The 26,669-nt window shown below is 47.6% G+C and overlaps 1 protein-coding gene and 1 pseudogene across 1 annotated transcript in view; both read left to right on the top strand.

Annotated features, from left to right (window-relative positions):
* LOC146759531 (olfactory receptor 14J1-like) overlaps positions 1-3,010 on the top strand; it is a 34,999-nt gene extending 31,989 nt beyond the window's left edge. The window contains exon 3 of the mRNA XM_085510419.1: positions 2,999-3,010. Within this exon, the coding sequence (XP_085366545.1) occupies positions 2,999-3,010 (12 nt within the window). The remainder of the gene's footprint in view (positions 1-2,998) is intronic.
* A 13,662-nt stretch (positions 3,011-16,672) lies between these two features.
* LOC146759530 (uncharacterized) lies at positions 16,673-17,655 on the top strand (annotated as a pseudogene).
* Positions 17,656-26,669: the final 9,014 nt, after the last annotated feature.

The raw sequence follows: 26,669 nt of genomic DNA, 5'->3' as shown, positions 1-26,669 counted from the left end.
AAGAAAGTGGGCAGGAGAGGTAGAAAACCGGCATGGCTCAGCAAGGACCTGCTAAGAGAACTGAGGGTGAAGAAAGGGGTGTACAAGCTCTGGAAACAAGGCTGTGTCACCCGGGAAGAATACAGGGATGCCGTCCGAACTTGCAGATGTGGGATCAGGAAAGCCAAGGCGCAGGCAGAACTGAACTTGGCGAGGGATGTGAAAAACAATAAGAAAACCTTCTACAGGTACATTGGCCAGAAGAGACAGGCCAAAATGGGCATACCTACTCTGGTAAATTTAAAAGGAGAAATGGCTTCAACAGATGAAGAGAAAGCTGAGGTGCTGAATGAGTTCTTCACCTCGGTCTTCACTGGTGGCCATGATTCTAGTCTTTTTCACGTCCCTAAGTCTTGCACCCCCATACCTCTATGTGGGGACCAAGGAGGTAAATCCCTCCCCACTGTAAGGGTAGAGCAAGTCTGAGAGTGCCTCCTTAGACTGAATGAGTATAAGTCTATGGGGCCAGATGGCGTGCATCCCAGGGTCCTGAAGGAGCTGGCTGAGGTGGTTGCTGAGCCGCTCTCCATCATATTTGAGAAGTCGTGGATGTCAGGTGAGGTCCCGGATGATTGGAGGAAGGGTCACGTCACTCCCATTTACAAGAAGGGGAGCAGGGACGACCCGGTGAGTCTCACCTCTGTGCCTGGGAAGATTATGGAACAGATCCTCCTGGACAACATGCTTGATCACATAAAGAACGAGCATGTGATCCGAGACAGCCAGCATGGCTTCACCAGGGGAAGGTCATGCTTAACTAATCTTGTGGCCTTCTATGATGGAGTGACGGCGTTGGTGGATGAAGGGAAGGCGACCGATGTCATTTACCTGGACCTGAGCAAGGCCTTTGACATGGTCCCCCATCACATCCTCATCTCCAAATTGGAGGGAGGTGGATTTGATGGGTGGACAACTAGATGGATAAGCAATTGGTTGAAAGGCCGCAGACAGAGGGTGGTGGTCAATGGCTCTATGTCCAGGTGGAGGCCGGTAACGAGTGGCGTCCCTCAAGGGTCTGTCTTGGGACCGGTGCTCTTTAACATCTTTATTAATGACATCGATGAGGGAATGGAGTGCACCCTCAGCAAGTTTGCTGATGACACCAAGCTGAGTGGTGCAGTTGATACGGTGGAGGGAACAGATGCCATTCAGAGGGACCTTGACAGGCTGGAAAGCTGGGCTCGGGTGAACCTAATGAGGTTCAACACGGCAAAGTGCAAGGTTTTGCACTTGGGCCGGAAGAACCCCAGGCACCTGTACAGGCTGGGAGGAGTTGTCCTTGAGAGCAGCTCGGCTGAAAAAGACCTAGGGGTCCTGATAGATGAGAAACTTAACATGAGCCAGCAGTGCGCTCTGGCAGCCCGGAAAGCAAATGGGATCCTGGGCTCCATCAGGAGAGGGGTGGTCAGCAGGGATAGGGAGGTGATCGTCCCTCTCTACTCTGCTCTTGTGAGGCCCCATCTGGAGTACTGTGTCCAGGTGTGGAGCCCTCAGTACAAAAAAGATATGGAGATTTTGGAAAGGGTCCAGAGGAGGGCCACAAAGATGATCAGGGGGCTGGAGCACCTCCCCTATGAGGACAGGCTGAGGGAGTTGGGTTTGTTCAGCCTGGAGAAGAGAAGGTTGCGGGGTGACCTCATTGCAGCCTTTCAGTACCTGAAGGGAACTTACTGCCAGGAGGGGAGTAAACTCTTTGAAAGGGCTGATAATAGCAGGACTAGGGGAAATAGTTTTAAGTTGAAGGAGAGAAGATTTAGGTTGGATGTTAGGGGAAAGTTCTTTACTAGAAGGGTGGTTAGGTCCTGGAACAGGCTGCTCAGGGAGGTTGTGGATGCCCCGTCCTTGGAGGTGTTCAAGACAAGGTTGGACAGGGCCCTGGGCAACCTGATCTAGTAAATGTGTATGTTTGGTGGCCCTGCTAGGCAGGGGGGTTGGAACTACATGATCCTTGAGGTCCCTTCCAACCCGGGTAATTGTGTGATTCTGTGATTCTGTGTGACCCTTCCTGGGGCAGTGGGATGGAGGTCTGTATGATGTTAAATGAAAGACATGGGGACAGAAGATCCCAGGCTCTGCATGGCGTGCACGGATACTGTCAAGTTCATGTCCCATGTGTGCCCTGTGTTTCATTGCAGGTTGCGGGTTGTGAGAAGGGCCCAGTCTGAGCAAGCAGTCTATCCCAATTAAACTCTGAACTTCAGATCTCTCATTTCCAGTGCCCTCCTGTGCACACTCTCTCATAGTTTGATGTTTTTGATGTTCTGCATTGCCCAGAAGTGCACCCAGTGCTCCAGGTGAGGCTGCAGCAGTGCAGAGAATACAGTGACAATCCTTTCCCTCACCCAGCTGGCAATAACTTGCTTGATGCACTCCAGAGGACCATTGGCTTTCCTGGCTGCCTGGGTACACTGCTGACTCACATTCAATTTGATGCAGACCAGGACCCCCAATCCTTTTCAGTCAGACCACTCTCCAGTGTCCCATATCCAGGCAGTGTGTCCAGGGTTGCCCCTACCCAGGTGCACAATCAGGCACTTGTTCTTGTTATGCTTTATGCACTTGGTGCTTAGTACCAACTGGTACCCACTTCTCTGCCTTGTCCACATCTCTCTGCAAGTCCTCTCCACCCTCAGTGGAGGAAACATCACATCCTCATCTGGTCAAATCAGCAAACTTGCTCAGAACATCTTCTAGTCCTGCATTCAAGTCATACATAAAATATGAAAGTGGCCCTAAAGTGGAGCTCTGGGGAACCCTGATAGTGAATATCTAACAGCCTTAATGAACCCACTGACTATAGTCCTTTGGGCCTGACCTATTGGCCAACTGTTCACCTACCACGTTATGTTTCTGTCTAGCCATATGCAGTACATTCTGTCCAGATGGGTGCTGTGAGAAATAGCCTGAAAAGATCTACCGAAATCCTCAAGGATTGCATCAACTGGATTCTCTTGTTCAGCTAAATGGATAACCATGTCATAAAAGGATCTATAGTTAAACAGGACCATCTCCGTTGGAACTTGTGTTGGCTGCAACCAATGACAGACATTCAGCAGGGCTGAAGCGGCTGCTTCCAAAGGCAGGGCTCCCGTGTGCGCTGTGGGATCTCAAAATGGACTCCAAGGGGCCCGACTGGTCTGGCCCAGCCAGCAGGCTGCAGCACGGCCTGGTGAGGCTCAGTCCTGACAGGCCTGTCTCCACAGCCCTGAGGGTTCGTACAGCAGAGCTTCTGCCCACTGGGACCACATCCATACAGCAAGGCAGGCTTCGGCTGGTTAGTGAGTGAGGCTGGGAAAGCTCACTGTTGTAGTTTTGTAATGTGGTTGGTGTTGCTATTCCACATCAGAACATCATGTGGGATAATGGGAGTTAAGAAGACAAGTTTTTCTTTCTTTTCTTTTTCTGTGGACTGCCTTAAATGGGCATGGGGGGAAGGAAGTAGCACTGGAGGGAAGGTCAGGAAGGTGTCATGGTTTAACCCGGTTCCCTGCAGGAGACAGCGTGGTTGGAACTTCCCACTTCCCGCAGCCCATCGGTGAGATTTGGACTTGTTTTTCTCCTTGTTGAAAATCTCTTTGCTGTTTAGTGTCACAGGGTTCATTAAAATGCCGCTTGTTCTCAGATCGTTGCTATTTTTTTTAAATTTTTTCCCTCCCTAGGGGGAAATTCCCATTCGCAATCTCCCTCACCGTCCCCTCTCTTGGGGCGCATGTGGCCAGGCTGTGCCTCCATGCAGTACCGCGCTGTTAGAGCAGGGAGGTACTTTGTTCCTTCTCTCCCTGTGTATATTCCCGCTGTCACGGAGTGAGCTCTGGAGAGAATTCCATGATAAAACACGTCAATCACATCACAGCTTCAACTATGGCACTTATGACTATTGGATTGCAAGCAACACGTATTGCGTAGCCACCACCTGCATCCTGATGAGTCCTTGGATGAACTAGAGAATAGTCTGTGTAAAGCATAAGGTCACAGAGCCAATTTCCAGCCACATGAGCACCAGTCATGACTGATGTACCCTTTCTTTTCTAAGAGCCTCTGCACAGCATCCTTCACTCTCTGCATGGCGGTAGCTGTGTTTTTTTCCCTGTCGGAGGTTCTATTCCTTTTGAGCATGTTAAGAACCTCAGTCATTACTGTGATCCCGGTGGCCTTGGTTAGTGGCCAATGGAGGGTGGAGCAGCACCCTCTGAAGTTCCTCCTCTTCCTCATCCTCCTCATCCGCCAGCACTTGAAATGCCCCTGGCATGTTGCAAGACACAGCCACTGAGTAGGTGTAAATGAGGGATCGCCAAGGGTCATGGCATGTCAGGTTGTCAGTGGTGTTTACCGACACATTGAAGGTCATAACTGAGATATTACGTCTCGTGCTGTAGTTCCCTGGCTTCAAGAAATATCCAGGGAGGGGAACCCCAAACCAGCAGAGTGAGAAAGGGTCCCCTACAGATGCGAAGGCCAGGCATATCACGCCATTCTCCTGGTGGGAAGTCAGAGTGGCCAACTCTTTCCAGAAATGAGATGCCACATGGTTGAGCAGAAGTGAAAGTTCCAAGGACAGGCATTGTAGAGGTCTTACCCTAGAGTTCATGGAAGATTCTATTTCATGATTTATGAAATCTAGTCGTGAACTGAACCATCTTTGTCTGGAGTATATGACTCCCTGATTGTCCAATCTGGTCTGATTCTGCAAAAACAATGACAATGCAAAGCACCAGCAAGTCACTGCTATCTTTGCTAATTCTATAACTGACAATAAATGAAAAGCAGATGTATCCTTCTATTCAGGCTTAAATATGGGGAAGTCTTGAACAGAGCACAGATCTCCTTGATGTAATGCTGGACAGTTTCATCAAAACTGGTGCCACAGGGGATTTAGGATCCATTAAGGCTGAGGTTACAGCAACAACCGTGGACCTTCTTGAACTGTTCTCCTCCGACTTCTTTGTCTCCTCTCCTCCCACCCCAAGTGCATTTAGCAGAGATGAGCCTGCTGTCTATCAAGAGCTTTCAGCCATGGAGCCCCGGAAAAATCTCCTGGGGAAGCAGTGAGGAAGAGAAACTCCAATCCTCTTGTGTGCTGATCTGGGCGGGCTCCTGGGACTCATACAGGTGGGCAGTGCTGCAGAGAGACAGCTGTGCCCAGGAGCAGCTCTTGTGCACAGCACAGCCTACATCTCCCAGAAGGAGAGAAGAGAAAAAGGAGAGAGCTTCCAGGATGTGTGAGGTGTGAGGAGGCTCTGAGTTTCCTGCAGGAGCATTGCTCACAGAGCATGACACGGTAAGTCTCACTTCAGACCTACAGCAAGTCTCTACAGCAGCACTTCAGGACAGAAGTAAGTAGCCAGCAATATGAACGGCTGTGTCAGGGCTGGTCTCCTTGCTGGCACTGTCATAGAGTTATCTAGATCAGTCTGTGTCCACGACAGGGGGAGCAGTAGGCCCGTGGGCCCCATGGCCCCCAAAAAATGGGAAGGGAAAAAGGAATGGGGGAGATGGGATCTGGGCTCAAGGAAACAAACAGAGCAGCAGCAATGACCTAAGGAGGAAAACTTGTCTTACTGACTACTATATATGGAATACCAATAGGAAAAATGACAAAACCAAGATATTCCACCCTCAATTCTACATCACTATATCATGCTTAGAAAACACATCTGAATGCAAATAAACAGTAATTAAAATGCATTACACACACAGTTCTTTATACTACCCCGGTGGCGCAGTGGTAGGAATGCCGCCTTGCAACACTGTGGCCCGGGTTCGAATCCCCCCTGTGGCGCAAGTGGTAGAAGTGCCACTGTGCTACACAGAAACTCAAATCTCGGGGGTTGGACTCGATGATCTCTAAGGTCCCTTCCTACCCGCACGAGACTATGAGACTATGAGACATATATATACATGGAATTACTGACTGCACTCCCCCAACATCAAATTCCCTTGTGGTACGCATTGAACATCCCCATCTCTCTGCATCGCCCACCAAGCGCACCCAGGTCCCTGGGCAAAAACAGTTCCACGGACAGGTTTGCCCTTTACAGAGGCTGGAAGGACCCAAACAGCTTTTCCCAACATGTTCTTTACATGAACAACAGTGACCTTATCTCCCTCTGCAGTATACAGGGGCTGGATTGGCTAGGACCATCACAACTGACTGATCCTCTAGTACTGACCAACCAAGTGGCTTCTGCCAAAGGCTTTACCCAGTGCTTCAGTGTTCCACCACCCATTGCTTACAACATAGATTTCAACAACCCATTGTATTGATCTTTTTTACCAGAAGCTGGTGCATGGTAGGGGATATGATAAATCCACACAATGCCATGATCTTTGGCCCAAGTATTTATAAGGGAATTTTTGAAAGTCATCCCGTTATCAGACTCTTCTTTCTGGGGTGCCATGCTGCCACAGGACTTGTTTCTCATGACCCAATATGGTGTTAAATTCAACAGATTTAGTGGTCAGTGACTAATTCCAGACATGTGCTGAGTCCTCCCAGAGTGTTTGCTCAAGGAGGGCACTCATACAAGGATGGGATATCATAGAATCATAGAATCACCAAGGTAGGAAAAGACCTAAAAGATCATCCAGTCCAGCTGGTCACCTATCACCAATAGCTCCCACAAATCCATGGCCCTCAACACAACATCCAATCATTCCTTGAACACCTCCAGGGTCACTGAATCCACCACCTCCAACCTAGGAAGTCCATTCCAGGTCCCAAAGTTCAGGACGTGGCATTTGGTCTTGGTGAACCTCATCCCATTGGCTTCAGCCCAGCTCTCCAGCCTGTCCAGATCCCTCAGTAGGGCCTTGCTAACTCCAGGAAGATCCACACTCCCAGCCAATTTGGTGTAATTTGCAAACCTACATAGGATGCACTCAGTGCCCTCATCCAGGTAATCAATAAAGATACTGAAGAGGACAGGCCCCAGCACAGACCCCTGGGGAACACCAGGTAGGCACACAGGTGGGTGTCCAGGCGGGTCTTGAATATCTCCAGAGAAGGAGACTCCCCAACCTCTTGGGCAGTATGTTCCTGGGCTCCATCACCCTCACTGTAAAGATGTTCTTGCACACATTCATGCAGAACTTCCTATGCTCCAGTTTCTGTTCCATTTCCCCTTGTCTTGTCTCCACACACTGCTGAAAAGAGCCTGGTCTCTCCACTTTGATTCCACACCTCACATATGAGCACTGACATGAGAGCAACCCTCTCCACCTTTCCCCTGCGAGCAGAGCATAGCAGAAGAGACACAGTCCCCATGTATCACGCAGTGTTATTCTGCTTGCCAACAGAAGAGGCCAGTCTTTCTCTATGCTCCATCTGTGGCATACTCCAGAGTTCAAGGCACTGGCACATCTATGTTCTTGCAATGATGACACCATAGTATTATCTGGGCTCTCATTTCAATGGCATCTAATTAAGTCTAGGGTCATACCAGTTGACGGGAATCTGGCAAATGTTGTCTCATTGTAAGGAAGAGCAAGAAAGATGACAGGGGCAATTATGGACCTGTCAGTCTCACTCCAGCACCTGATAAAATTATGGAGAAAGTGATGGTGGGAGTTATGGAAAAACAGCTGAAGGACAATTCTGTCATTGGTTGCAGCCAACGCAAGTTCCCGAGGGGAAGGTCCTGTTTAACTTCAGGTCCCTTTATGACACAGTTGTCCATTTAGTTGTACCAGGGAAGCCAGATGATGTTATTCTTGAGGATTACAGTAGAGCCTTTGATACTGTTTCTCACAACAACCTTCTGGGCAGAATGTCCTGCATACGGCTAGACAGAAACAGAATGTGGTGGGTGAGCAGTTGGCCAATAGGTCAGGCTCAAAGGATTATAGTCAATGGGTTCCATCAGCCTGGTAGACGGTCACTATCAGGGTTCCCCAGGGCTCCATTGTAGGGCCACTTCTCTTCCATGTTTATGCAGATGACTTGCATGCAGGACTAGAAGATGTTCTCAGCAAGTTTGCTGATGAGACCAGATGAGGAGGTGCAGTTGCCTCCACTGAGGGTGGACAAAACTTGCAGAGAGATGTTGACAAGTCAGAGAAGTGGGTACCAGTTGGTACTAAGCACCAAGTGCATCATGCATAACAAGTGCCTGATTGTACACCTGGGTAGGGGCAACACTGGACATAAACACTGACTGGATATGGGACACTGGAGAGTGGTCTGAATGAGAAGGATTGGGGTCCTGCTCAACATCAATTTGGAAGTGAGTCAGCAGTGTGCCCAGTCAGCCAGGATAGCCAACAGTCCCCTGGAGTGCATAAAGCAATTTCTTGCAAGCTGGGTAAGGGAAAGGATTGTCCCTCTCTGCTCTGCTCTGCGCTGCTGCAGCTTCACATGGAGCACTGGGCAAAGCGGAACATAGAAAACATCAAACTATGGGAGGGTTTGCACAGGAGGGCACTGGAACTGAGAGATCTGAAGTTCAGAGTTTCATTGGAACTGATTGCTTCTTCAGACTGTGCCCTTCTCACATCCGACATCCTGCGATAAGACACAGGACACAAGTGGGATATGAACTTGACAGTATCCATGCACCGCATGTAGAGCCTGGGATCTTCTGTCCCCATGTCTTTCATTTAACTTCATACAGACCTCCATCCCACTGCCCCAGGAAGGGCCCTGAGCCAACATGAGAGACAGGATCTCCCTGCCAAGGGTCTGGGAAGCAGGGCTTGTCCTGTTTGCTTCTTAAGATAAAGAAGGATTTTCTTAGCATCAGAGCCACCATGCCAGTGCCTTTGCCTCACTGGAGTCATGGCTTCCAATTATCTGCCCTAACTAGCGACTAAGGAAGCTTGCTTGCTAATGGCCCTCAGTGGGCCCATTAATACTCCAAGAAACTTCACTGTTGCTTCTGACTTTGTCTTGCTGAGTTCTTTGTGCAAACTTCTCTCTGCACTGGAAGTTGATGGATGCAGCACCAAATGCTCCCTGGGGCCCATTAAAACTTAAAGAGCCTCCTGTGCCTTGTGCCTTCCTGTTCTCCAGGTTTTCAGAACTTGTTCAGCAAAATGGAGACAACTTAAAGAGCAAGAATCCAAAATGCATTTATTGTCTATTTATTTATAGTTTGTTTTATACAGGAAGTAAAAGAAGCACTTTGCAACTGATGTCAATCCAGGATGTCCCCAATGAGTTCTATTCCGTTTCTGTGTGGACAAAGTTCCTCCTCAACCAATCTACCCCACTTCTACTCACATTGGCCTCATGGGACTTGCATCACTTTTCCTCACATTACTCTTCTCCTCTACCGTCACCCGCTCAGTGTTAAACCTCCTTTGTACCAACTCCCACTGGCTTTCCACAGAGAACCAGCTGCACATGGAAGAAGAAAGAGTTCTCTTTATTTACAGCCAACAAACAGAAGGAAAGGTGATGCAATTGAATGAACAGTCAAACACAGTGATCAACTACATGCCATGTCCAAGCTGCTTCTATTGAGGTTTATCTTTCATAGGGAATATCTGCACAAGAAATGAGTTAGACACAGATAGGATGGGATAGATAGAATCACGGTGAAGGAGTTGAAAGCAGACTTTTGAGGAATGGAGCAAATTCCAGTAATCACCCTGGATAGATCAGCCAGGGAGTTGGGAGGTATCAACTTAAAATTGAACAGGACTCGTGAGTATTTCAGAAATTGAGACAGGCTAACACATTCTTCCTGATTTCTATTTATCTTCAACTTTTTTTCACATTTACTGACATTAATGAACATCTTTCAGAATTCATGCTTTTTTTAAAAGCATGAAAAAAAAAAAAGAGAAAGAGAAAGAGAAAGAGAAAGAGAAAGAGAAAGAGAAAGAGAAAGAGAAAGAGAAAGAGAAAGAGAAAGAGAAAGGGAAAGGGAAAGGGAAAGGGAAAGGGAAAGAGAAAGAGAAAGAGAAAGAGAAAGAGAAAGAGAAAGAGAAAGAGAAAGAGAAAGAGAAAGAGAAAGAGAAAGAGAAAGAGAAAGAGAAAGAGAAAGAGAAAGAGAAAGAGAAAGAGAAAGAGGAAGAGGAAGAGGAAGAGAAAAAGGGGAAAAAAAGAAAGTGAAAAAGGAAAAGGAAAAGGAAAAGGAAAAGGAAAAGGAAAAGGAAAAGGAAAAGGAAAAGGAAAAGGAAAAGGAAAAGGAAAAGGAAAAGGAAAAGGAAAAGGAAATGACATAGAAAAAAAAAAGAAAGAGAAAAAGAAAAGATAGGAAGGGCTAGATAGAATCACAGTGAAGGAGTTGACAACACAGTCCATCAGACTTTGGCGAGATGGAGCAAATTTGAGTTATCCCCCTAAAAATCTGAAATCAGACAGATAATTGGGAGGCATCTGACTGAACAAAGAGCAAGGGATGGGGAAATCTGGCAGGCTGTGGCAGGAGCATGTGTCTAAGTGGCCTGCTGAAAACATGCCCTTAACCACGGCCATTTATTTAGAAGAGCTGAAGACATCTGGAGGATGAGGGACATCAAATAGGCAGCAGGGAAGAGCAGTGGCGGGCGCCGGGCTATAGTCCCAGGGCATTGGCACTGGCACCGCTGTCTGTGTCCCTGAACCTGAAGGCATTTGTGTCCAGCAAACACAGTTGTGGAAAACATCGTAGTTTCAGAAAAAGAACTAAAAAAAAAAAAGTCATCATATCACGCCAAAGATTCATATGTACAACTTAAAATTAAACAAGACTCATGAGAATTTCTCATGTCGAGAAGGGTTAACACATTTTCATTGATTTTGATATCTGTTTTCAATTTTTTGTCTCAGTTTGACTGACATTAATGAACATCTTTGAAGCTTACGGCCTAAATATAAATAAATAAATAAATAAATAAATAAATAAATAAATAGAAAGAGATCCATTTGCGTCTTGCACTTGGCCTGATGCCTCTTTGACCTTCACAGTTCCCACCAGACTGTCATTGCCGGAGAGTATGAGATCCAGCAAAGAACAGGGACTTCCCACATGGTTTACAAGCACTGGCACACATCAGGAGCAGCCCAGGCACCTTGGGCATCACCCAGTGTCTGTGTAAGCAGCTGCCTCCCAGCTGAAGGACCGAGGACTCAGAGCAGGAGCTCACATGCAGGCAACTCCTTGTGCACTTCTGAACGGAATCAGAGGAATCCCAACTCCTGTGGGTGTGTAGGGAGCTGAATCCCATTTCAGCTCCAGGATTTTTGTCAACGGATGAGACTCCTGCACTGCCTCAGCTGTATCACTGTCCTGCAAAGGGAAAGTCCAAACCTCCCCATCCTTGTCTGGGTGCCCTTTTTGATTCATCAAACGATCTCTGATAGTACTTGTTATATGTCTCCTCTCAGTCACTGACCACTGGACATGTGGTGGTTAATTGAGTGGATTTCAAAGCACAGTCATGAAGCTGTTGTCTTTCAGGAGCTGTTGGCCATGAGGACACAGGGACATGTCAGGGGAGATGAGTGGGAAGGATAAAGATGACATCATCTGCTGCTTTCTTGTCCGGGCACCTGGGACACAGGGAGCTCATAAAGGTGGGCAGAGCTGCAGAGAGACAGGTATGCCCAGGAGCAGCTCTTGTGCACAGCACAGCCTGCAGGTGACAGGAGAGAAATTGGAGAGAGCTTGCAGGATGTGTGATATGTGCGTGGGCTGTGAGCTTGCTGCAGGAGCATTGCTCACAGACCACGACACGGTAAGTCTCTCTGCAGACCGTGAGCTGCTTTTCATAGAGGGCTAACAACCTGGGACACCCCATAGCAGATCTGGCTGCTGGCAATGCATGTTTCTTTACTGTGTTAAAAGCCTTCTGCTCCAGCTGGGGGCTTCCATGCTGCAGTGTCAGAGCATAGCCATGAGGGTTGTGAGTTCCAGCATGGCTGCAGGCTGTGCAGCTGGGGTTGAAGGCAGGAGCCCAGGGCTGTCCTGCAGAGCAGGGTCCCTGCTGTGCCCCAGGGGCTGTGTGCCGGGTATGGGACTCTGCCGCCTGCCAGGCTCAGCACTCAGCCTGCCCGGGGAGCTGCCCAGGGTGCTGCGGGGAGACAGGTGGGGGAAAGGAGCCCCCCAGCAGGGCTTGTGCTGCCAAAGCTGATACCTGGGGCAGGGGGATCACAGCACCACTGCACAACAGAATGTTTCTGAGGGTACTTTACAAGGGGAGAGCCAAGGTAGCAATTTTCTATTTCTTGTTTGGACGGAAGGTGAAAGGATTGGTGGCAGAAATCTAAGAGTCTGTCAAATTTGAACACAGCTCTGAGACTCCCAATTCTTCTTCAGTCAATTGCTTGTTATGTGCAGTGTCACATGTGAAGTGTTTTCAGCCTCTCCTTTCACAAAAATGAACCTTTCCAAGGGTGGAACTATTTGAAATTATCAATTTTGATGACAAGAATAATGCACTTATATTGCAAATAGGCATGTTTCCTGTACAGAAAGTGAAGGGCACAAAGGCTGGGACTGAAGATTTTAACAGCAGTGACTGTAAAGATATGACACACAAAACAGATAAAAAAGTCCAGGGAAATTGAATAAAATTAGAAGATGAAAGGAAGGTTAAAGCTCCATGTGCTTCTTCTGCTTATAGAATGATGACCTTAATGAAGTTAAATTCAATTAGTGTTGCTAAATGAATATTGTCATAGGAGAATGAAAACTTTTCAAAGTATAGTAGGAGGAGTGTCTCTGAGAATGGTCTGGACTTGTCATTATCTTCTGCACACTGAGCAGGACTCCAAGGCAAGGAACAAAAGCAGATGCCCAACAGCAGCTCCATCAGCGAGTTCCTCCTGCTGCCGTTGGCAGACATGCGGCAGCTGCAGTTCCTGCACTTCTGGCTCTTCCTGGGCATCTACCTGGCTGCCCTCCTGGGCAACGGCCTCATCAGCACAGCCGTAGCCTGCGACCGCCGCCTGCACACCCCCGTGTACTTCTTCCTCCTCAACCTGGCCCTCCTCGACCTGGGCTGCATCTCCACCACTCTCCCCAAAGCCATGGCCAACGCCCTCTGGGACACCAGGGCCATCTCCTACACAGGATGTGCTGCACAGCTCTTTTTCTTTCTCTTCTTCATGTCAGCAGAGTATTTCCTTCTCAGCATCATGTCCTATGACCGCTACGTTGCCATCTGCAAGCCCCTGCACTACGGGACCTTGATGGACAGCAGAGCTTGTGCCACCATGGCAGCAGCTGCCTGGGGCGCTGGGGTTCTCTGTTCCCTTCTGCACACTGCCAGTACGTTTTCACTGCCTCTCTGCCAAGGCAATGTTGTGAACCTGTTTTTCTGTGAAATCCCCCAGATCCTCAAGCTCTCCTGCTCAGAATCAAATCTCAGGGAAATTGTGCTTCTCTTTTTTGGTTCCAGTTTAGTCCTTGGGTGTTTTGTTTTCATCGTTGTGTCGTATGTGCAGATCTTCATGGCTGTGCTGAGGATGCCCTCTGAGCAGGGATGGCACAAAGCCTTCTCCACGTGTCTCCCTCACCTGGCCGTGGTCTCCCTATTTGTCAGCACTGCTGCTTTTGCCTACCTGAAGCCCCCATACATTTCCTCCCCACTCCTGGATCTGACAGTGGCAATTCTGTATGCAGTGGTTCCTCCAACACTGAACCCTATTATCTACAGCATGAGGAACAGGGAGATCAAGCACGCTCTCAGGAAGGTGTTGCAATAAGCACTATTCCAGCTTTGATGAAATGCATGTTTTCCTCACAGGATTCCCAGTGATGGATCTTTATGTTTTATGTGTTTTAGATTCTTTGATTGTGTGTAATATGGCAACCCCCAGAAATATGCTACTGAACATATAAATAAAAATTTATTTCACTTTTTTTTTACCTAATTTCCATTTTCTCAATTTAAGAGCTCATGTAAACATGGATCCAGATTCCCTGAATAGGTTAAAATATACCTAACATGCTTTCAAAACAGACTTCTCCTTAGCTCTTCTCTCTTCCTACTTTGTCTGGACCTGGGGGAGGTACAGCCACGGACAGCAGCACAACCTGCTCTTTTCATTCCTGCTCTCGTTACACTGCTACATTGCTCTCATGTCCTCTCATTTGTTCAGGCCTGAAGGTCTCGTGGGTCTCATGACAGTCCTGTTGTCTCTACAACAGGAGCAGCACTCCGGGGCTGCAATCAGTTGCTGGCAATATGAACGACTGTTTCACAGCTGATCTCCTTGCTGGCACTGTCAAAATCCTCAGGAGCTATTGGAACTAGCTCTCGATCTCCAGGACATAAAGAAGTGAGGGCGAGTCAAGGGGACTACTGGAAAGTGTCCTCCCTTCTCTCCTCCGTAGCCAGACTCCCTGAGGACTCATAGTAAAGGGTGTAATTACTAACCTTATCGACAGTGTTACTTCCGTAACTCAAAGATGACCTCAGAGATGAATGTGTGCAAAACTTCATCTTCTCAGCTGCCAATTTTATCATGATATAAACCAAAGTCAAACAACATAGCAAAATAAATATCCTAATCCAGCCCCAAGAGTTGGCAAACACTGAAGCAGGGAAAAGAAGCTGCAAGGAATGAGCTGTGCAATGCCTGTGTAATGCCTGTGCAAGGCTGAATGAGCTCCACAAATAGGGAAACAAACAGCATCATGGCCAGCAATTCTACAGCTCCCACAAAGCTCTGCGTTATCTCGCTCTGCATAGATGTACTGTTATGTCAAGTCCTGGAGCTTCACATCGGGCACCCAAAATAAGATGGTGGATGGAGCAGCAAACAGTGCTTTGTGCACTGCCCCATTCCCAGTGGGATGGGGAAGGGAACTGGGGGAAAAAAAAAAAAAAAAAAGTACAACTCATGAAATGATGCTATTTACTAAGCGAGATGAAAGGAGACGTGTAATAGTTATCACTATATATCCAGATATATGGGATGGTATATAACAGCTGATGCACAAGCACTTGCTCAGCACCACCAGAAAGATTCCAAGCTGGTCTCTGGGCAGCAGAAGAGAGTGAGATGAACTCCCATCCTTTCAGTACTCCTGCTTGCTGTCAGTTTGCACGGAATGTCCCTTTGACCACTTCCAGTCAGCCGTCTGCAGTCCACTCCCTCCCAGCTCTATGTACCCTCCATTGACCATGGCCTTAGCTCTCTACAACACTGCTTAGCAGCAGCTGTAAACACCACAGTGTTATCAGTTTTTTTCTTGCAGAACCAAAACACTGCACCAGAGCAGACAGTCTGAAGAAAAAAATTCCATCCCAGCTGTAACTCAGATACCTGCTTGTCCTCCTCCTCTTGTTCTCCTGATCAGGAAGCAAGGAACAGAATCTGCCGCTCTCCTCTCTGAGCCCTTTCCATCAGTTCTCAGCTGGCTCCTCTGCCATCCCCAGGCAGAGCTCAGTGCACACTCACAGAGGGCAGCAGCCTTTCCTCACCTTCCTTGCCCATCCGTCATAAAGAATCTGTGCCTGCTACACTACAGTTCAGAGGAGGGAACCATCCCACCATGTCTCTGTGAGACAAACAAGACCATAGGCCTGCAAAGGCAAAGAGATTGCGAGCTCACTGAGTGAATGTTTGTGGTCCTCTCATTAGTGTAAAGACTTCAGAAAGCATACCTTCCAGAAGCATGTTTTGATTTAGCTTGGCTGGGCTTTGCATCTGCACCGTGGTACTGGTGTTCAGAAGGTGTCACACAGGTTAGAGACCCATTGTGGGACTCAAATTTTTTTGTCAAGCACTGACACTACCAGGACACGGCTTTCTTGAAGGTCTTCGGCTGCATTTACCAGCTGGCTGGGGGTATGCTGAAGACCTTAGGGAACTGCTATTCTGTTGTAATTCAAGAAGAAATTTACAGAGCAGCAGCCATGGATCAAGATAAGGATTTCACAGAGCAGCAGCTGCGGAGCAGGATAAACAGCATGAGAACTAAGGACACCTCTAGGAAAAGAAAGAATGCCTGTTGGCTTTGAAGGAGTGTTTAGGTTTGTTATTGCAGTAGCTTTCCTCTAGTTAATGTGTGTGATTTTTGAACTCCCTAGTCTGTGTGCTATAAAAGTATGGCTTTTCAAGCAATAAATGAACGCAACTATATTTAACCATATTGGTGTGTGGCTGTTTGTCCCAGCGCTCTGTCCTTTTGCCTTCAGGTTCACATATTCGCCAACATGTGGGGGCCCGCAATATCATGGGATTTCACTCTAGAACACCTGTGTCATCCCGAGAAACTAAGCCAGTATTTGAGTCAGGGATGGTGTAGCCTAGATAGGCCTAAGGGAATATGACTTATTTGGGGCTTGGCTTGTGCTTACTGTGCTCTATATAACACTATTCTGGAAAGAGAGTTTCCAAGCTGAGGTTCAAGCCAAAAAGGGAAATCCCCAAGTCAATTCTGATCAGTCACAGGAGGCACCAGCAGCAATATCAGTTGCCTCTGTGGAAGGCAAGAAATGGAAATGGGTGTCCTCACATCTAGAACGGAAAAAAGAAGTGGAGGAGGAGGCAGCAGAAGATACAGGTGATGGGTCTGGATCAGCACTGCGAAAGGTAAAAGGAAAAGTTAAGAGGCACGAAGAAGAGAGTGATGAGGTGGAAATCTCTAGTTTGTCTCTGAACATAACTGTCTCAGTGCATAAAGCCAGTGGGGAATGTAGGCTGACAGTCTCTGAAACAGAGACTCTAGAAGTCTCTGTTTGTTGACCCCTGAAGATGTCTGATATCCAAGGCATAAGAAAGGAGTTCACATGGTGCCAGAATGAATCTCTTGTTACCGGGTTGCTTCACTGTTGGGGCAGCGGGGCCGGTAGCTTGTTTCTAGATGGTAACAAAGCTCGTCAACTAGGAGGCATTTCCAGAGACCCAACTATTGACAGAGGGATGAACAGATGTATGGATGGTGCTGCCACCATCTGGGAGCGAATGTTAGTGGCTGTGAGGGCAAAGCTTCCCTTCAAAGACAATCTGAAGCCTCTGATGAAAAAGTGGGATACAATTGAAAAAGGCATCCAGTACTTGAGGGAAATAGCAGTGGTGGAAATGTTGCATAACCTTGATTTTCATCCTAGCTACCTTCGCCAAGAACATGATCCTGAGAGAGTGAGGACGACATATGGCAGAAACTCATCAAAACATCACCAGAAAGGTACGCCATTACTTTAGCAGCAACATTTAAAAGGAACGTGGAACAAAATGGAAGAACCCTCGTTTTCTAATTGGTTCTTACACTGCAAAACTTTGAACAGCAGTTACCTCCAACTCACGTCTCCATTTCAGCCATCTCAGAAGTAACAAACAAACTGAGTCAAGATGAAGAGCGAGTGTCTCAGTGCATTGATCATGATGATCCCGTAGTAGTATCAGAAACAACTGATGAAGGTCAATCACCGTACGGGTCACCAGTTCTAATGAAGGAGCTGAACAAAATAGTCCAGTTTATTAAAGGTGATGAACCCTCCTCCTCAACTGTATCATCAGAAATCTCAGCTATTAGACACATGTGCTTTCCAGCTCAAGCAAGGAACAACATTAAGAATGCACCAGGTGTTTTCTTGTGGTGATACCTATGTGACCACAGAGAAGACATGAGGAAGTGACATGATCAGCCCACTCCTGTACTGCGAGCATGGGTGAGGGAACTACAAAACAGACCAACCACCAGTAGGGCTGCTCCAGTCATCACAGGTAACCAATAGAGGGGCCCTTCCCACAGTCAGGGGAGGGAAAGGGATAATAGAGTTTAATGGACTGTGTGGATTCGATGCCCTGGCACATCAGAACCACAGGAATATAAGGTGCTGGTGGATACCGGTGCACAGTGCACCCTAATGCCCTCCAGTCATGAAGGGACAGAATCAATCCATATTTCTGGAGTGACTGGGGGCTCTCAAGAATTGACTGTGCTGGAGGCTGAAATAAGCCTCACTGCAAAGACTGGCAAAAACATCCTATTGTGACTGGCCTGGAGGCTCTAATCATACTTGGTATTGATTAGCTCAGAAAGGGTCATTTCAAGGATCCTAAGGGGCCTTTGCAATAGCTGCTGTAGATATGCACAACATTAAGCAGCTGTCTGTTTTGCCTGGCCTGTCAGAGGACCCGTCTGTTGTGGGGCTGCTACGAGTAAAAGAAAAGCATGTACCAGTTGCTACAAAGACAGTGCACAGACGGCAGTATCGCACCACCAGGGATTCCTTGCTCCCCGTTCATGATTTGATTCGCCATTTGGAGAATCAGGAAGTGATCAGTAAAACGCACTCACCTTTTAACAGCCCATATGGCCAGTGCATAAAGCCAGTGGGGAATGGAGGCTGACAGTAGACTACCGTGGCCTGAATGAGGTCACACCCCCATTGAGCGCTGCTGTACTGGACATGTTGGAACTCCAGTACGAGCTGGAGTCAAAAGCAGCCAAATGGTATGCCACCATTGACATTGCCGATGCCTTCTTCTCTATTCCTTTGGCTGCAGAATGTAAGCCACAGTTTGCCTTCACCTGGAGGGGCATTCAGTATACTTGGAACCGTTTGCCCCAGGGGTGGAAACACAGCCCAACCATTTGCCATGGGTTGGTCCAAACTACTGGAACAGGGTGGTGCTCCTGAACACCTGCAGTACACTGATGACATTGTTGTGTGGGGTGATACAGCAGAAGAGCTTTTTACAAAAGGAGAGCAGATAATCCAGATTCTTCTACAAGCCGGCTTTGCTATTAAGCAAAGCAAAGTAAAAGGGCCTGCTCAGGAAATTGAGTCCTTAGGTATAAAGTGGCAGGATGGACGTTGTAACATCCCAACAGATGTGATCGACAAAATCACTGCCATGTCTCCACCAACTAGCAAGAAAGAGACACAATCTTTCCTGGGTGCAGTAGGCTTTTGGAGGATGCACATTCCAAACTACAGCCTCATTGTAAGCCCCCTTTATCAGGTGACGCGGAAGAAGAACGATTTTTCATGGGGCCCTGAGCAGCAGCAGGCTTTCGAACAGATTAAACAAGAGATAGCCCGAGCTGCAGCTCTGGGGCCAGTACGGACTGGACAGGATGTAAAGAACATCCTCTATACTGCTGCTGGAGAGAAAGGCCCCACTTGGAGTTTGTGGCAAAGAGCCTCAGGAGAGACCCGAGGCCGACCCCTGGGATTCTGGAGTCGATCATATAAGGGGTCTGAAGAGTGCTACACTCCAACTGAGAAGGAGATCTTAGCTGCGTATGAGGGGGCTCGGGCTGCTTCCGAAGTAGTTGGGACTGAAACACAGCTCCTTTTGGCACCTCGACTGCCAGTGCTGAACTGGATGTTCAAAGGACAGGTTCCCTCCACTCATCATGCTACCGATGTCACCTGGAGCAAGTGGATTACGCTGATTACACAGCGAGCGCGAATGGGAAACCTCAATCGTCCAGGAATCCTAGAGGTAATCATGGACTGGCCTGAAGATAAAAGGTTTGGAACATCACCAGCAGAAGAAGTATCACGTGCTAAAGAGGCCCCACCATACAACGAATTACCAGAAAATGAAAAGAAATATGCCCTGTTCACTGATGGATCATGTCGTATTGTAGGGAAGATTTGCAAATGGAAAGCTGCTGTATTGAGCTCCACATGACAGGTTGCAGAAGCCACTGAAGGTAAGGGAGAATCAAGTCAGTTTGCAGAGGTAAAGGCTGTCCAGCTGGCCTTAGATATTGCTGTATAGGAGAGGTGGCAAATGCTGTATATTTATACTAATTCATGCATGTTCGCAAATGTGTTATGGGGGTGGTTACAGCAGTGGGAACAAAATAACTGGCAGCGAAGGGGTAAACATATTTGGGCTGCTGAATTATGGAAGGACATTGCTGCCTGAACAAAGAATATGGTTATAAATGTGCATCATGTAGATGCCCATGCACCCAAGAGTTGGGCTACTGAAGAACAGCAGAATAACAATCAGGTAGATTGATACGCCAGAATTGAGGTGGCTCAAATAGACTTGGACTGGCAGAACATGGGAGAGCTATTTCTAGCTCGATGAGGCCCATGAGACCTTGGGCCATCAAGGAAGAGAAGCGACATGTAAGTGGGGCAGAGACCGAGGGGTGGACTTAACTATGGACGCTATTGCACTGATTATTCATGACTGTGAAACATGTGCCATAATTAAACAAGCCAAGAGGATGAAACTTCTCTGGGGGGAAGGGAGATGGCAGAAGTATAGATATGGGGAGGTATGGCAGGTTGATTATATCACCTTGCCACAATCTCACAATGGTAAGTGTTATGAGCTTACCACAGTGGAGGCAACCACTGGGTGGCTCAAAACTTACGCAGTACCCCATGCTACTATCCAAAACACCATCCTGGGTCTAGAGAGGCAAATCCTGTGGTGACATGGCAACCCCAGAAAGAATTCAGTTTGATAATGAGACTCATTTCAAAAATTCATTTCTGGATACCTCGGCCAGAGAACTTGGCACTGAGTGGATTTATCATGTACCCTATCACGCACAAGCCTCTGGTAAGATTGAATGCTACAACGGGTTGTTAAAAAAACATATTGAAAGCAAAGGGAGGCTGAATATTTAAGAATTAAGAATGTGGCTAGTTAACACAAGTGGATTGGTCAGTAGAGATGGTGCTACCCAATCCAGCTCCCCACATGCTGTTGAGGGAGGTAAGGTCCCTGCAATGCATGTAAAGAACATGTTGGGAAAAGCTGTTCGGGTCCTTCCAGACTCTGGAAAGGGCAAACCTCTCCTTAGAACCATTTTTACCCAGGGTGCACTTGGCGGGTGATGCAGAAAATGGGGATGTTCAATGTGTACCACAAGGGAATGTGATGTTGGGGGAGTGCAGACAGTAATTCCATGTATATATATGTATACAGACAAGTGTGTTGTGCATTTTAATTATTGTTTCTTTCTGTATAGAAATGTTTTCTAAGCATGATATAGTGATGTACAATTAAGGGTGGAATGTCATGGTTTTGTAATTTTTCCTATTGGTATTCCACGTATCACAGTTAGTAAAAAAAGTTTTCCTCCTTAGGTCGTTGCCACTGCTATGATTGTTTTATTGAGCCCAGCTCCCATCTCCCTACCCCATTCCATTTGTTTGGGCCCAGGTGGACCACGGGTCTACTGCCCCCCCTGTCATGGTTACAGACTGATCTAGATAACTCCATGACAAAGCTGATCATATTGCTGGCTACTGACTGCTGTGCCGGAGTACTGCTGTAGAGACAACAGGACTGTTGTGAGAAACACAAGACCTTCAGGCCTGAACAAATGAGAGGGCTTGAGGGCACTGAGGCAGTGTAAATAGAGCAGGACTGAAAACAGCACGTTGTGCTGCTGTCTGTGGCTGAACCTCCCCATGAGACAGACAAGGTAAAAAGAGAGAAGAGCTAAGGAAAAGTCTATTATAAAAGCTTTTTATTTATCTCTTAACCTATTCAGGCAATATGGTTCCATGTTTACCTGAGCTCCTGGAGTAAGAAAATGGAAATTAGGTAGGAAAGAAGTAGTGAAATCAATCGCAACTTATTTGCAGATTATAGTATTACAAAAAATAAAAAAAAAAAAACACAAAAAGAATAAAACATGAAGAACCATCACTGGGTGTTGTGTGAGGAAGATGTGCACTTCATCAAAGCTGAAATAGTGCATATTGCAACACCTTCCTGAGAGCATGCTTGATCTCCCTGTTCCTCATGCTGTAGATAGTAGGGTTCAGTGTTGGAGGAACCACTGCATACAGAAGTGCCACTGTCAGATCCAGGAGTGGGGAGGAAATGGATGGGGGCTTCAGGTTGGCAAAAACACCAGTGCTGACAAATAGGGAGACCACGGCCAGGTGAGGGAGGCACGTGGAGAAGGCTTTGTGCCGTCCCTGCTCAGAGGACATCCTCAGCACAGCCATGAAGATCTGCACACAGGACACAACTATGAAAGCAAAACACCCAAAGGCTAAACTGACACTAAAAATGAGAAGCACAACTTCCCTGAGGTAGGAGGCCGAGCAGGAGAGCTTGAGGATCTGGGGGATTTCACAGAAAAACTGGTTGACAACATTGCCTTGGCAGAGAGGCAGTGAAAACGTACTGGCAGTGTGCAGCAGGGAATTGAGAGCCCCAGTGCCCCAGGCAGCTGCTGCCATGGTGGCACAAGCTCTGCTGTCCATCAAGGTCCCGTAGTGCAGGGGCTTGCAGATGGCAACGTAGCAGTCATAGGACATGATGCTGAGAAGGGAAAACTCTGCTGACATGAAGAGGAGAAGGAAAAAGAGCTGTGCAGCACATCCTGTGTAGGAGATGGCCCTGGTGTCCCAGAGGGTGTTGGCCATGGCTTTGGGGAGAGTGGTGGAGATACAGCCCAGGTCGAGGAGGGCCAGGTTGAGGAGGAAGAAGTACATGGGGGTGTGCAGGCGGCGGTCGCAGGCTACGGCTGTGCTGATGAGGCTGTTGCCCAGGAGGGCAGCCAGGTAGATGCCCAGGAAGAGCCAGAAGTGCAGGAGCTGCAGCTGCCGTGTGTCTGCCAACGGCAGCAGGAGGAACTCACTGATGGAGCTGCTGTTGGGCATCTGCTGTTGTTCCTGGGCTTGGAGTCCTGTTCAGAGTGCAGAAGATAATGACAAGTCCAGACAATTCTCAGAGACTCTCCTCCTACAATAATATAAAATATTTTCATTCTCCTACAACAGTGTACATTTAGCACCATTACTTGCATTTAATTTCATGTATTTCAGCATTCCTTAAGCAGAAGCAGCATATGGAGCTCTAACCTTCCTCTTCTTTTCTTATCCCGCCTCCCTGGATATTTTCATGTGCTTCATGTCTCATATCTTTAACCCAACTGCTCTTAGAGCCCCAAAAACAGCCTCTGTGCCATTCAGTGTGAATTCTAAAAAACTGCCTGTTTGCAGGTTAAGTGAATTATTCATTTCTACTGAAAATGAGTATACTTTCAATTGGTTCCGTCCTTCAGGAAATGAGAGACTGAGAGCACATCATGTGTGACTGTTCTCAAAACAAGCAATTGAGTGAAGAAAAATTCTCAGAGCTGTGACAGCCCCTTTTACATTTCTGCTTCCAATCCTTTCTGCGTTCCCCCAGAACAGGAAATTGAAACCCCCTGCCTTGGCTCTCCTCTGACAAAGCAACCTCATAAACATCCTGTTGTGCAGTGGAGCTGTGATCCCCTGCCCCAGGCAGCAGCTGTGGCAGCACAAGCCCTGCCGCGGGGCTCCTTCCCCCCACATGTCTCCCCGCAGCGCCCTGGGCAGCTCCCCAGGCAAGCTGAGTGCTGAGCCTGGCAGGCGGCAGAGTCCCATACCCGGCACACAGCCCCTGGGGCACAGCAGGGACCCTGCTCTGCAGGACAACCCTGGGCACCCGCCTGCAGCCCCAGCAACACAGCCTGCAGCCGTGCTGGGACATGCAGCCCTCAGGGCTGTGGTCTCAGCTGGAGCCGAAGTCTTTTTCCACAGTAAAGAAACATGCACTGCTTGCAGCCATGTCTTCTATGGGATGTCCCAGATTTAGTTAACCCTCTATGAATAGCAGCTGCATTACCTACTGCAAGGGTCTTACTGTGTCATGGTCTGCGAGCAATATTCCTGCAGTGATCTCACAGCCCACTCACACCGCACACATGCTGTAAGCTCTCTCCATATTCTCTCTTCTGTTTCTGTCAGCTGCAGGCTGTGCTGTGCACAAGAGCTGCTCCTGGGCATAGCTGTCTCTCTACAGCACCATCTTCTTTTATGAGCTCCCTGTGTCCCAGGAGCGTGGCCCAGCTGAGCAGCAGATGATGTCATTTTTATCCTTCCCCTCATCTCCCCTTAGATGTCCCTGTGTCATCATGGCCATCAGCTCCTGAAAGGCAGCAGTATCATAACTGTTCTTTGAAACCTGCTCCATTATCCACCAGTAAATTTTTAACATGAGATGAATCCTACTAGAGAGTGTTTGATGAATCAAAAATTGCACCCAGACAAGGATAAGGAAGGTTGGACTTCCCCTGTGCAGGGCAGTGATCCAGAGAAGACAGTGCAGGTAACTCATCCCCAGTTAGAAATCCTGGGGCTGAAATGGGATGCAGCTCCCCACAGAAACAAAGGAGCTGGAATTCCTCTGGTTCAGCTCAGATGTTCACAAGTAGTTTTACAGTGCTGCATTCATACCTTATTTAAACAAAACTATAAACAAATAAACAGTAAATGTCTGCTGGATTCTTTCACTTTAAGCTCTCTCCAGATATCTCTCCATTTTGCTGAATAAGTTCTGATAACCTGAAATAGATAACAGGAAGGCACAAGGCACAAGATGCTCTTTAGGTTATAATGGTCCCAGGGCACATTTGCTGCTGAGTCCATCAACCTCCAGTGCAAAGAGAAGTTTGTACAAAGTGCTTAACAAGACAAAGTCAGAAGTAATTGTGAAGTTTCTTGGAGTACTAATGGGCCCACTGAAGGCCATTACCAAGTAAGCTTCCCAAAGCACTAGTTAGAGCAGATAATTGTAAGCCATGACAACAGGCAGGCAAAGGCACTGGCATGCTAAGAAACCTCTCCTTTGCCTTACAAAGCAGACAGGTCAAGCCCTGATTGCAAGACCAGAAGTAGGGAGATCCTGTCTCTCATGTTGGCTCAAGGCACTTCCTGGGGGAGTGAGTTGGAAGTCTATATGATGTTAAATGAATGACATGGGAATGCAAGATCCCAGGCTCTGCATTTTGTGCAAGGATACTGTCAAGTTCATGTCCCACATGTGCCCTGTGTCTCATTGCAGGATGTAGGATGTGAGAAGGGCCCCGTCTGAACAAGCAGTCAGTCCCAGTGAAACTCTGAACTTCAGATCTCTCAGTTCCACTGCCCTCCTGTGCACACTCTCCCATAGTTTTATGTCCTTTATGTTCTGCGGTGAACAGAAGTGCACCCAGTGCTCCAGGTGAGGCTGTAGCAATGCAGAGCAAAGAGGGTCAACCTTTTCCCTCACCCAGCTGGCAATAAATTGCTTTATGCACTCCAGGGGACCATTGGCCTTCCTGGCTGCCTGGGCACACTGCTGACTCACTTCCAATTTGATGTTGTGCAGGACCCCCAATCCTTTTCAGTCAGACCTCTCATATGTGTCCCATATCCAGTCAGTGTTTATGTCCAGTGTTGCCCATAGCCAGGTGCACAATCAGGCACTTGCTCTTGATATGCATGATGCACTTGGTGCTTAGTACCAACTGGTACCCACTTCTCTGACTTGTCCACATCTTTCTGCAAGTCCTCTCCACCCTCAGTGGAGGCAACAGCACCTCCTCATCTGGTCTCATCAGAAAACTTGCTCAGAACATCTTCTAGTCCTGCATGCAAGTCATCTGCATAAACATGAAAGGAAAGTGGCCCTAAAATGGAACCCTGGGGAACTCTGACAGTGACCATCTACAAGCCCAATGGAACCCACTGACTATAATCCTTTGGGACAGAACTACTGGCCAACTGCTCACCCACCACTGCTGGTGAACCTGAAAGGCAAAATGTCAGTGTGCTGGGACAAACAGACAAACACCAATATGGTTACGTATAGCTGCATCAATTTATTGCTCGAAAAGCCATGCTTTTATAGGAGACAGACAAGGGCGTCCAAAAATCACAGACGCTAATTGGAGGAAAGCTACTGCAATAACAACCCTATAACCCCCCTTCAAAGCCACGAGCCATTCATTCTTTTCCTAGAGATGTCCTTTGTTCTCATGCTGTTTATCCTGCTCCGCAGCTGCTGCTCTGTGAACTCCTTATCTCAATCCATGGCTGCTGCTCTGTAAAATTCTTCTTGTATTACAACACACCACGTTCTGTTTCTGTCTAGCAGTATGCAGGAATTTCTGTCCAGAAGGGTGCTGAAGAAATAGTATCAAAAGCTCTACTGAAATCCTCAAGGATTGCATCAACTGCCTTCCCTTGTTCAGCTCAATGGATAAAGGTGTCATAAAAAGACTTGAAATTAAATAGGACCATCCCCTCGGAATACTGTGTTGTCTGTGACCAATCACAGAATTGTACTTCAGGTGTTTTTCCATAACTCCCACCATCATTTTCTCCATAATTTTATCAAGCACTGGTGTGAGACTGAGAGGTCCATAGTTCCCCTTGCAATCTTTCTTGCTCTTCCTTACGATAAGACAACATTTGCCAGCTTCCTGTCAACTGGTATGACCCTAGATTTATTAGATGCCATTGAAATGCGAGCCCAGAGCATACTAAATTGTCATCAGTGCAAGAACGTAGATGTGCCGTATCTTTGCAATGCCTTGAAATCCAGACTATGCCACAGATGGAGCAGAGAGGAAGATCTGCCTCTTCTGTTGTGAGCTCATCCTTTTGATAAGCTGAATATCACTACATACTCCATGGGGACAGGTGAAAAAGACACACTGGGTGCCCTAAGCACGGGGCTGCAGTGGTATTTAGGATGGCCAAGAATACATCCCTTCTGGCCCTCAGCTGATGCTCCAGAAGGAGGTGTCTATCTCATAGATTTTCCGTCGCAGTTTACAAGCACTAGCACAAAACTAGGATCACCCAAGGCACCTTGGGCATCACTGAGAGTCTGTGTACGAGCAGTGCAGTCCCTGTGGAATAAAAACCAAGGATTCAGATGAGGGACTCACACACAGACACCTCACTGTGCACATCTGAACTCAGCTAGGTGAACTTGCAGCTCCCGTGGTTCTTTG

The sequence above is a fragment of the Coturnix japonica genome, chromosome 10 (assembly GCF_054131305.1).
Source record: "Coturnix japonica strain WE chromosome 10, WE-NBRP24, whole genome shotgun sequence".
Lineage (NCBI taxonomy): Eukaryota > Metazoa > Chordata > Aves > Galliformes > Phasianidae > Coturnix > Coturnix japonica.
The sequence above is the reverse complement of the archived record's forward strand: the minus strand, read 5'-3'. Positions and strand labels throughout refer to the sequence as shown.